Source organism: Callithrix jacchus, chromosome 13, assembly GCF_049354715.1.
Source record: "Callithrix jacchus isolate 240 chromosome 13, calJac240_pri, whole genome shotgun sequence".
Classification (NCBI taxonomy): Eukaryota; Metazoa; Chordata; class Mammalia; order Primates; family Cebidae; genus Callithrix; species Callithrix jacchus.
Window position 1 is genome coordinate 40,824,056 of NC_133514.1, and position 12,387 is coordinate 40,836,442.

The 12,387-nt window shown below is 41.3% G+C and overlaps 1 protein-coding gene across 3 annotated transcripts in view; it reads left to right on the forward strand.

Annotated features, from left to right (window-relative positions):
- The window catches only part of IDO2 (indoleamine 2,3-dioxygenase 2), a 71,384-nt gene extending 59,246 nt beyond the window's left edge, over window positions 1-12,138 (forward strand). For all 3 annotated transcript variants that reach the window (XM_002756985.7, XM_008979368.5, XM_078346903.1), the window contains 2 exons: window positions 9,012-9,160; window positions 10,983-12,138. In XM_002756985.7, coding sequence (XP_002757031.3) covers window positions 9,012-9,160; window positions 10,983-11,338 — 505 coding nt within the window. In that variant the 3' untranslated portion in view covers window positions 11,339-12,138. The remainder of the gene's footprint in view (window positions 1-9,011; window positions 9,161-10,982) is intronic.
- The last annotated feature ends 249 nt before the right edge of the window (window positions 12,139-12,387 follow it).

A 12,387-nucleotide genomic window follows, 5' to 3' on the forward strand; every position in this document is an offset into this window, starting at 1 on the left:
GGCTTTGCCCTTTTTCCTTCCATTCCTTGTCCCTTTCACTCTGTGAGGACAGGAGTTGAGGCATTACATTGGAAGTGGAGACCAGGCCCTCACCAGACACTGAACTTGCCAGCACCTTGGTCTTGGACTTCCCAGCCTCCAGAGCTGTGAGAAGTAAATTTCTGTTATAGGTAGTACCCAACTTAATATAGTTTGACATATGATTTTTTGACTTTATGTTGGTTCAGAAGCATACATATTCAGTAGAAACTACTTTGAGTACTCATATGACCATTCTGTTTTTCACATTCGGTACAGTATTTAATAAATTCCATAGGATACGCAACACACTGACATAAGATAAGCTTTGTGTGAGGTGATTTTGCCCAACTGTGAGCTAATGTAAGTGTTTTGAGCACATTTAAGGGCAGCTAAGCTAAGTAAGCTATGGTGTCTGGTAGGCCAGGTGTGTTGAATGCATTTTTGACTTGTGATACTTTCACTTTACAATGGGTTTATTAGGATGTAACCAATTGCGAATTAAGGAACATCTATATTTAGAAATTACCCAGTCTAATATATTTGGTTGTAGCAGCAGAAACAGACTTAAACACTACCCCAAACCATTTTTTTAATATTTCTGAGTATTCTTTTGTCACGTAGCTTGAAATTTCTTCACCTAGAGAACGCTACTTTTATTTTATTTATTTTATTTTATTTTATTTTTGAGACACAGTCTTGATCTTGTCACCCAGGCTGGAGTGCAGTGGTACAATCTCAGCTCATTGCAACCACTGCCTCTGGGTTCAAACAATTCTCCTGTGTCAGCCTCCCAAGTAGCTGGGATTACCAGCAGCCACCAACAAGCCTGGCTAATTTTTGTATTTTTAGTAGAGATGAAGTTTTGCCATGTTGGTCAGGCTGGTCTGGAACTCCTCACCTCAGGTGATCTGTCCACTTTGGCCTTCCTAAGTGTTGGAATTACAAGCGTGAGCCACTGCAGCTGGCCGAGGACTCTACCTTTATATACGTGCTTTGCTTAAACGGAAGAGCCATTCTTTCCTTGACATGTTTTAATCAGATTGCCTTCCTATTAACTTCAAAAAATTAGGAGTTTTTTATTTGTTTTTGTTCAATTTTTAAACAGTGAAAAATGAAAGGTAGAGGCAAAGGATGGATGAGGTGAATATGTCAAATAGATGTCATCTAGTGGGCCATCTTATTAACTAGGAGATACCTGAAGTGCTATCAATAGAAATAATCTGAAGCAGTGTCTGGATACAGCAAGAGACATGCAAATGCTAAAAATCAATTACTAATATATTGCGTTGGTGCAAGGACAGAGAAGCAACACATACTGTGTTGCTTTAGATTGGGTGGGTTTGATGTGTGAAGCACTTTAAATGGGGTCCAGCCTGGGTGGGAGTGGGGATGGCATCCTCATTGTAAAGGGTACAGAGTGGAAACAAGACTGTTTCCAAGGTTGAGAGTAATAGGTGCATGGTTTATGGGGAAAAGGGAAAACAAAAAGAAGGATGCAGAAATGGAGCTGCTGAAAGTGTGCCTCAGAATTTAGACTTTCTCTGTATACCTTCAACAGGATTAGAAAGAGAAAAATGGACGATTTTTTAAAAGTTGCATGCTACCACATAGCAGACTTATACTACAGATGCAGAAAGACTGGGATTTAGGAAGCACCCAATTCTGGAAAGTCCCTTTGTGCTTCACACTGCTCTCTAAATCTGTGTTTTCTCTTGTTGCATAACAATGTACCACAAATTTAGCAGCTAAATACAGTACGCATTCATTGTTTCACAATTCTGTAAGTCAGAATCATAGGCAAGCTCAACTGGGTTTTCCACTTAGGGTCTCAAAAGGCCGAAGTCAATTTATCTGTTGGGCTTGGCTTTTAACTGAAGATCTGGGGAAGAATTCCCTTAAAAATTCATTTAGGTTGTTGTCAGAATTCAGTGTTTTGTGGTTCTAGAACTGAGATCTGTTTCCTTGCTGGCTGTCGGACAGGCGCTGCTCCCAGCGTCTTGAGGCATCCAGTATTCCTTGTCATGTGTTTTATTTCATCTCAGTATTGGCACTTTTTTGTTTGTTTTGAGACAGAGTCTTGCTCTTGCCACCCAGGCTGGAGTGCAGTGGCACGAACTTGGCTCACTGCAACCTCTGCCTCCCTGGGTTCAAACAATTCTCCTGCCTCAGTCTCCCGAGTAGCTGGGATTACAGTCGCTCACCAACACACTGGCTGATTTTTGTTTTTTTAGCAGAGACGGGGGCTCACCATTTTGGCCAGGCGGGTCTGGAACTCCTGACCTCAAGTGGTCCACCTGCCTTGGCCTCCCAAAGTACTGAGATTACAGGAGTACTGCACCCAGCCAGCACTGGCACTTCTAATCCTTCTAGCACGTTGATTCCCTCTCACTTCTCCTTCTATCACTAGCCAGAGAAAACTCTGATTTTAAAGGTCTTATGTGATTAGATTCAGCTTACCTAGGTAATCCAGGGTCTCTATGTCAAGGTCAACTGATTGGTAACCTTAATTACACCTGCAAAGTCCCCTATGGCAGAATATATTATACTGACAGACATGATATCTCATTAATACTAATGGCTCTAAGAATTATGATAAAAATCTTGGAGAACCATTTTTAGAATTATACCTACCACAGTATCCTTCAAGGAACAAATTGATTCTACTTCTTCCTTATGTCAGAAGCATCTGCTGAGGATGAACTATACATTCTGAAATTGCCATGATCAGATGGGAACTAGAAGGTGATTTTACTTTCATTAAAATAAATTCCGAGTCATTGACACATTTTATCTGTGATTTACATGAATGCCTCCCCTCTGTTTCTTACCCTCAAAATATTTCCCATGTAGCAAAGTGGCCAGTACTAAATCCTACATGCATTAATAAGTGTAGATGGCCAAAAACATCTGGATTATTGAGAATTGCCATTGGCATTGTCTTGAAAAATGTAAATTTGCTTATTTATTCTTTATCCTATTTTTGGTTTATTTTTCATTTTTATTTATTTATTTTTTTAGACAGAGGTCACCCAGGCTGGAGTGCAATGGCGGGCTATTGGTATGGTGTCAATATCACTGCAACTTCTCAGCCTCTCAAGTAGCTGGGACTATAGGCGCATGCCACCGCACCCAGCTAATTTTTGTATTTTCTGTAGAGACGAGGTTTTGCCATGTGGGCCAGGCTGGTCTCGAACTCCTGACCTTAGGTGATCCGCCCACCTTGGCCTCCCAAAGTGCTGGGATTACAGGCATGAGCCATCATACCCGGCCTTTTTGCTTACTTTTTACAAAACATTTTTATTCAGAAAAATGGCGATATATTATGTGTAGATGATATATATTTATTCCTTTCAGTTTCCACTCACATTAAATTTCTCAAGGAGGTTAGCCTTTGCAAAAACAAAAAAAAAAACAGACAAAAAGAAGTCATCTCTTTTTTTTCTACTAAAACTTCCTCTTTGCTTGGGGTTGCTAGAAAGTTGCTGCAAAAAGGCTTAAAAATATCTTGCCTGCAGGTATTTGAAAGGAAAATGGCTCCTCTTTTTTCACAGTAGCATCTTGGACCTGAGAATGTATGGGAGCAATATTCGGTCTGCTCAAGGAAACACAATTTCGCTTCCTCAGACTAGAATTACCAAGCTAGAGAACATGAGTTTCGAAAGTAGAGGGCTTCTTTTATCTTTTTTGACTTTTACGCTGATGTTATCTCTGTCACCTTCAATGTGACATTCTCTTCAAGGTGAGGCACTGGAGGCAGATTGATTAATGTCACTTGGCCATTTGAGACATTGGATGGCATTTTAAGCTGGCCATATTCTTTCAAGAACTATGCTTGGGTCTACATATTCTGGATATATAATACATACTTACAGGATGCTATTTTTATTTTTATTTTTATTTGAAACACAGTCTTGCTCTTGCTTCCCAGGCTGGAGTGCAGTGGCACAATCTTAGCTCATTGCAACCTCTGCCTCCGTGGTTCAAGCCATTCTCTTGCCTCAGTCTCCTTAGTGGCTGGGATTACAGGCACCCACCACCACGCCTAGCTGTAATCTCAGCTACTCAGGAGGCTGAGACAGGAGAATTACTTGAGCCTGGGAGGTGGAGGTTGCGGCAAGCCAAGATGACATCATTGCACTCCAACCTGGACAACAAGAATAAAACTCAGTCTCAAAAAAAAAGAGAGAAGAGTGAGGTGATCGCAGAGACTGGATCATGTAGAGCTTTGCCGGCTTCTTTTCTGAGTGAGATGGACAACACTGACATGCTTTGAAAAGAATAACAACATGATCTGCCTTGAGCTGAAAATCATCTCTGTATCAAGCAGAAGAAAGGGTATTAGAGGTCGAAGACCAACTTAATGAAACAAAACGACAAGACAAGAATAGAGAAAAAAGGATAAAAAGGAATGAGCAAAGTCTCCAAGAAATATGGGACTATGTGAAAAGACCTAATATACGCTTGATTGGTGTACCTGAATGTGACGGAGAGAATGAAGTCAAGCTGGAAAATACTCTCCAGGACATTATCCAGGAAAATTTTCCTAATTTAGCAAAGCAGGACACTATTCAACCCCAGGCAATACAGAGAACACCACAAAGATATTCCTCAAGAAGACCAACCCCAAGGCACATAATCGTTAGATTCACCAAGATCGAAATGAAGGAGAAAATATTAAGGGCAGCCAGAGAGAAAGATCAAGTTACCCATAAAGGTAAGCCTATTAGGCTTACAGCAGATCTCTCAACGGAAACCCTACAAGCTAGAAGAGAGTGGGGGCCAATATTCAATATACTTAAAGAACAAAACTTTCAGCCCAGAATTTCATATCCTGCCAATTTAAGCTTTACATTTGAAGGAAAAATAAAATCTTTTAGGAACAAGCAAGTACTCAGAGATTTTATTACCACCAGGCCTGCTTTACAAGAACTTCTAAAAGAAGCATTATACACAGAAAGGAACAACCAGTATGATCCTTTCTAAAAATACACCAAAAAGTAAAGAGCGTTAACATAAAGAAGAATTTTTATCAACAAAAGGACAAAATAGCCAGTTAATATCAAATGGCAGCAACCCTAAAGTTAAATCAACCAAATCTCCCAATCAAAAGATACAGACAAAATCCAACGGTATATCCAAAGATATACATAGACTCAAAATAAAGGGTTGGAAAAAAAAAACATACCAACCAAATGGAGAGCAAAAATAAATAAATAAAAAGCAGGAGTTGCAATTTTCACATTTGACAAAATAGATTTCAAAGCTATAAGGATACAAGGGTAAAAGGATTAATGTAACAATAAGAGATCTTAACACCCAGATACATAAGACACATAGATTTAGATTCAACGAGACAACAAATTGATAACGATATCCAGGATTTGAACTCAGAGCCAGAACAAATAAACACAATAGAGGTCTCCATTTTAAACACATAAAATATGCATTAACCACTTTAAACACTCAAAATATTGATTGGCCATTATTGAAACCCATTTTAGGAATGAAGTAATATTCCTTTTTCCCCCTTTTTCTTTTTTTCCCCTTCTTTTTCTCTTTTTCCCTAAAAAAAAAAAAAAAAAAATCAAAAAAAAAAAAAAAAAAAAAAAAGAAAATCATCTCTGTACTGACTGAGTAGGAAATAGATTCTGAGAATAAAGACGGGAGCAGGGAAAATATTTAAGAAGCCATCACTACAGTCCAGGGTGGTGGCTTTCACTATGGTAGAAGAGCTTAAGGTGTTGAGAAACAGTCAGATTCTGGATATAGACTGAAATCAAAGTTGATAGAAAGATATGAGTCAAAGATAATTTTCAGGGTTTTGGGACCTGGTTCACTGAGAAAACAGAGCCATCATTTACTCCAATAAGGAAGAGTATAGAAGGAAGAAGTCTAGCATAGAAGAAAGGAAATCAGGAGATCAGTTTGGGGACACACTCACGTCAAGTAGGCCGTTGGCTGCACGAGTCGAGAATATAGAGGGGAGGTCCAGCTAGAGGCGTAAATAGCTTTCTGTACTTGTAAATAGTCAGGATATTGGATTTTTTGTTTTGTTTGTTTTTGTTTTTGTTTTTGAGACAGTCTGTCTCTCTTGCCTGGGCTGGAGTGCAGTGGGACAATCTCAGCTCACTGCAACCTCTGCCTCCAGGTTCAAGCGATTCTCCTGCCTCAGCCTCCCCAGTAGCTGGGACAACAGGTATGCACCACTATGCCAGGCTAATTTTTGTATTTTTGATGGAATTTTCACTGTGCTGACCTGGCTGATATCGAACTCCTGACCACAAGTGATCCTCCCACCTGGGCCTCCCAAAGTGCTGGGATTATAGGTGTGAGCCATGGCATGCAACCTCAGAATATAGCTGTTTTCTAAATCCATGAGGCTAGATAAGACCATTTGGGAACTGAGAGTAGGAGGAGTCCAAGGACTGACATTTTGAGACTGCAACATTTAGCAGTAGTCAAGATGGGAAGGAGCTAGTCTTAGAGCCCCAATGACTCCGTAAGACCATCACCCAGATTACAAAGACAAATCCGAACAAGTGTGTCCATATCTCACCCAATAGCATTACATCTTTCATATTTCATCCCTATAAAATGTTGTTCATCAACTTTATTGTACCAGCATCTCAACATTTGACAAGTCACAAAACCTCTCTAGAACCTATTTTATTCAGCTGTAGGAAGCAAATACAATGGGAAAACTAAGCCTCAGAGAGATTTGTACAATGTAACACAGTAATGAAAGCGGAGCAGGGATTCCAACTCACTCTAAATAATATGAGAAAATGGCTAGTGTTCATTGAATGCTTAACATGTGCCAGGCCCTGGGCAGGTATTATTTTATTAGTTCTCACAACAATCCAGTAAGGTAGATACTAATGTACTCAGGTGAGAAAGCTGAGGATCAGAGCGGTGAATTAACTAAGCCAAGGCTTACTGTTAATACATAGCAAAGCTGAGATTAAATTCCGTATCTGCTTGACGTAGAGGTCTTGCTCCTTTCAGCTTCAGCCTGTGAGGACCTTGCAGTAGGAAACTCTCCTTTCTTCTTCCCACCATTCTCCTGCACTGCTTTCTGTACCTGGTCTCTTTCCAGAGTGATATTGCCCCAGTTGCAAAGGCCACTGTGCTGTTTATCCAGTGAAGCCATAGCACAGCCAACCCAAAGAGCCCCCAGTGAAGACAACCGGCCTCCTTATAGCACTTCCAACCTAGAGCAGTATTCGAAAAATATCATGAACAGCAAACACGGCAGTCTGTCTGTGGCTATTGTGTGTGTACATGGTGTGTGCGTGTGTCCTTTCTCTTGAGCAAAATGACTTCTAGAACTATAGGAAAAAGGTGGCACATCAATGTAAATCTGTTATTTAAACTCATAACAGAGAAGGTGGTGGTTTCTGGCTTTCAGAGGAAAAGACAATATTTCTTAGTAAAAATGGAAATCCACATACGGGGTTCTTGTACAATGAATTTAGAGAATTGCAGGTTTGGGGATCAAGTTCTGGCTCTATCATCCTTTAACAGTACGACCCTGAAACCTTAATTGCTTTGAGTCTTTGTTACTTTATCTATGAAATGAAGTATATAAAAAACCCAGCCGAGACAGACAAATCACCTGAGGTTGGGAGTTTGAGACCAGCCTGAGCAAATTGGAGAAACCCTGACTCTACTGAAAATACAAAATTAGCCAGTCATGGTGGTGCATGCCTGTAATCTCAGCTACTCAGGAGGCTGATGCAGGAGAATCTCTTGAACCCAGGAGGCGGAGGTTGCAGTGAACGGAGACCGCGCCATTGCCCTCCAGCCTGGGCAACAAGAGTGAAATGCTATAAAAAACAGCAACCTGTTCTGATCTACACACAAGAGGTCAAATGAGAAAATGAATGTGAAGATGTTTTATAAACCATACAGCATGGTGGGTGCAAATGTGACAGAAGCTTGTTCTTGTTTTGGACTCATTATAAAGTCATCCACACACACTGTGATTGCTCAAGACTGTGCAAAGTCAGACACAGGAAAATGAGTAAAACAGATGGAGGCTTAAAGAGGGGGAACTCAGAGAAAACAGTAAAGAACGCAATCAGAAAGACAAAGAAGGAAAGGAAAGGTGGGGAGGAGAAGAGGAGGAAGGGGAAGGGAGGGGAGGAGAGGAGAACAGCTAGTTCGCGGAGTGTGGCCGACAGCTCAGTCCCAGCCTGTCTGCATGGCCCTGACTTCAGCCTCTGGTGAGGCACAGGCTTGCTCTGTGCTGCCTGCTTTTACTCTTCCCATCCACCCTTCTTATCAATACCTGTGGTCAACAAAGTATTTGATAAAAGTATCCTCAAAGTCAGGTAGCATCTGTAGATTACAGATTGCAAAGTTGGGTAATACCTAGAATTGGTAGTTTAGTGTGCTGACTTAACAGTTATCACTGTTTCAGGGAAGGACAAAGAGGTGTGTGTGTGTGGGGGGGTATGTGTGTGTGGGAGGGGTATGTGTGTGTGTGCGGGTATGTGTGTGTGAGGGTATGTGTGTTTATTTGTGCGTATCTGTGTATCTAATTGTGGATGTTTGTGTATATTGTGAGGCTTTTTACTTGTCAAAGTTTTAAGTATCTGGTCGTCAAGGTTGACATTAGCAAAGGAAGTGAAGAAAATTTTTCCAGAGCCCCTAAAATGTTCCTGTTGATCAGCACTGATGGCATCTTTATAAATGAGTATTTGCAATAGATATGCCATGGGGCCAGTGCCACAAATTCTTCTCTAAATAGCCTTTACCTCCCTGATAACCCTTTAGATGAGAAAGAAAAGGGCTATGATTTTATAGCTTATTATGAAGCTCGAGTCCAGATGATGCTTCAGTACTTATCCTACAAAGATGCCCAATCCCTCACCCTAAAATTACCATTGATATCATGTTCCCTTTCTTGTTTACTCTATTTCCATGCCAGAAAATGTACCGTTAACTCCCTGCATCCTTTCTTCTCTCTCACTTTTACTCCTGCTTAGATGGAAAGATAACCCAGCAATGCCTGCAGGGCTGATGTACGAAGGAGTCTCCAAAGAGCCCCTGAAATACTCCGGCGGGAGTGCAGCACAGAGCACAGTGCTTCATGCCTTTGATGAGTTCTTAGGCATTCGTCATAGCCAGGAAAGTGGTAAGTCGGATATTTTTCTTCCCCTTAAGAGGAGAGGGAAGAAGAGCAGAGGTGTTTTTTATTTTTTAACCAATTGATAAAACCAAGTATAAATTAAAATGTCATGAAGCTTATATTTCTCTAAGTCAGCCAAGAAACTGCATGAGTGCCAAATGTTTTCGTGTCAAGTCAATTAATATCGGAATATCAGATCTCAGCAGGATCTTGGGTTTTACTTCCAAATCTTAAAATTGTGCTCTATTTCCAGCTGTTCACTAACACTGGTTTGGATCTTTAGGCACTGGCTTCCTTTTTCTGAGATGGGGGAGAGATGTACAGTTTGAAGGCTATGAGTCCGGGCCAGCTGGAAGCAGGTCTGGGCTCTTCCGATAAAGTCCCTTCCCACAAAATGGTGCAACCTCCAGCCAAATCTATTTAGACCAGCAGGGGGATCTATCAGCCTGGAAGCTGGAAATTGCTCATTTTCTTACCTGCCAGGATCGAGTTAAGTTTTTAACAGTTGCAAAAGAGATGCTTCATACAATGAAGTTTTCAAGTTGGATAAGAAAAAAAAGAATCACCAGAACTTAGTGTCATAGAATCAAGGCAGTTCTCTAGAACTGTGATAATTTGTATGGATTTTGGCATTTGGTGATGTCGAGTTAACTTACCATGCATAATATTAAACACATAATGAATTTCCTATAAATATCTATTGATTTGATTTTTAAACCACTTGGCTTCAAAAGGCTATTTTTTTTTTTTTCTTTTAAGACAGAGTCTGGCTCTGTCACCCAGGCTAGAGTGCAATGCACTCTGCAGCTCACTGCAACGTCCGCCTCCTGGGTTCAAGCAATTCTGCTGCTTCAGCCTCCCGAGTTGTTGAAACTATAGGCACGCACCACCACATCCAGCTAATTTTTTGTATTTTTAGTAAAGATGGGGTTTCACTGTGTTGGTCAGGCTGGTCTTAAACTCCTGACCTCGTGATCTGCCCGTCTCAGCCTCCCAAAGTACTAGGATTCCAGGCATGAGCCATCGTACCCGGCCTCAAGAGGCTCTTACTAAAACAGTGACTCATTCTTTATCTTTTTTGCCTTCTTAGGCTCTATATAACTTTCTACTTTTCTCGTGCTCCCTCCAAAACAAAGCAGTAAGGAAACAAAATTCATCACAGTATTCAGCTAGTCAATTTAAGGGTTTGTATCCTACATTTGCAGATATTCCTCATAGCAGCTAGAAACTGCATCCTTGGTTTACATTTGATATGTAGAAAACATTTATACATTGGCAAATAAATCTGGTTCCAACTCTGTCATCTGAGATGTACTTACTTCATTTCCTCTTCTCCATCTCCTGTCAACGGTTAGAAATATACATCTGAGTATGTGAAATCTGCAAACAAAAGGGCCAACGTAGATTTGAGTTAGAATACCAGTGACAGTTTCTGGTGCATTTCTATCTGAAAAAGCAGACAAGATTGGACACCGTGGCTCACGCCTGTAATCCCAGTACTTTGGAAGTCTGAGGCTGGTGGATCGCTTGAGCCCGGAGTTCAAGACATGTCTGGGCAACAAAGCAAGAACCCATCCCTACTAAAAGAAATACAAAAAATATTAGCTGGGCATGGTGGCACACACCTGTAGCTTCAGCTACTCAGAAGACTGAGGTGGGAGGATCACTTGAACTCAGGGGCAGAGGTTGCAGTAAGCTGCGATCATGCCACTGCACTCCGGCCTGAGTGACAGAGCAAGAACCTGTCTCAAGAAAAAAAAAAGAAGCAGGCGAGCTCTAATATACTTCCATGTGGAGCTATGACATTATGCTGTATTGTTTCTTTCAGCTGACTTTCTGTACAGAATGAGGGATTACATGCCTCCTTCCCATAAGGCCTTCGTAGAAGACATCCGCTCAGCACCTTCCCTGAGGGACTACATCCTGTCCTCCGGACAGGAGTACTTGTTGACAGCCTATAACCAGTGTCTGCAGGCCCTGGCAGAGCTGCGGAGCTATCACATCACCATAGTCACCAAATACATCATCACAGCTGCAGCCAAGGGAAAGTGTGGGAAGCCAAACCATCTCCCAGGGCCTCCTCAGGCTTTAGAAGACAGGGGCACAGGTGGAACTGCAATTATGAGCTTCCTTAAGAGTGTCAGGGATAAGACCTTGGAGTCAATCCTTCACCCACTTGGTTAGGAGGCTGCCCGTTCCCCAGCAGTGCAAAGCCCCCCGTGGAGGGAAGGTGGGCCTGGAGAATGAGGGTCAGGGTTCTGCCTGGGATCGTCCAGGAAGGATCTCAGCCCTATTCATGTTCCTGCTCTACAGAGCGTCCTATTCTCCCTGTTGAGAGCTGTTGGCTTCACAAAGGAGAGTTGATGTGGCCAAGACTTTCCTTCCCTACCTGATCACTGCTTAACAGCAAGTATTGTGGATACTTCCTCATGCAGAACCCCCCAGAGGAGTGACTGTACCCCATTCTCTTCACCAAGGAATAGAAAACCAATCTAAATTTCAAAAATCAGATAAAATTGCGTGTGGATTCATTACCTGGCTGATTTCCTTAAAAAACAAATTAACTTAACAATTCACTAAGTACAGACTGAACACTGCCTCCAAGATTAGAACAAGGATTTCTGTGGTCCCAGACCAGCCCTCTTCTCCCTGAATGTGTTGAGTTTGGTGGCAGGCGGTTGGAAATGCTCCAGCGGTGATGTGGAAGAAAGAGGATGCTGACAAATAAGGACTTGGAAGTCACCAGTGTGAAAAGGAGCAGTTAATGATACAGGGACAGATGAGACTTGCCACTTGGTACACAGATTTCCAAATTCTATTGTAATGCGTTTCTTTATCTTTAGAAGAATTATTCTCTCTTCCTACTCTGAAAATCTGTATTTGTAAAATGAATGAATGGATTCTTTCTAAGTAAACAAGGAAGATGGGAATAAGTAGTAAATTGATGTGTTTAGTGTGCAAATAAATGTAAACGCTTTTATTGACTTCGTTTCTATCTCAAGATTTCATTCCACCTGGCAGCAGAAAATCAGAAACTTTTAATCAGGCCAATTTATTTATTTATTTATTATTTGTTTTATATTTTTGTTTTGTTTGTTTTTTGTTTTGAGACGGAGTTTCGCTCTTGTTACCCAGCCTGGAGTGCAATGGCGCAATCTCGGTTCACCGCAACCTCCGCCTCCTGGGTTCAATCAATTCTCCTTCCTCAGCCTTCTGAGTAGCTGGGATTACAA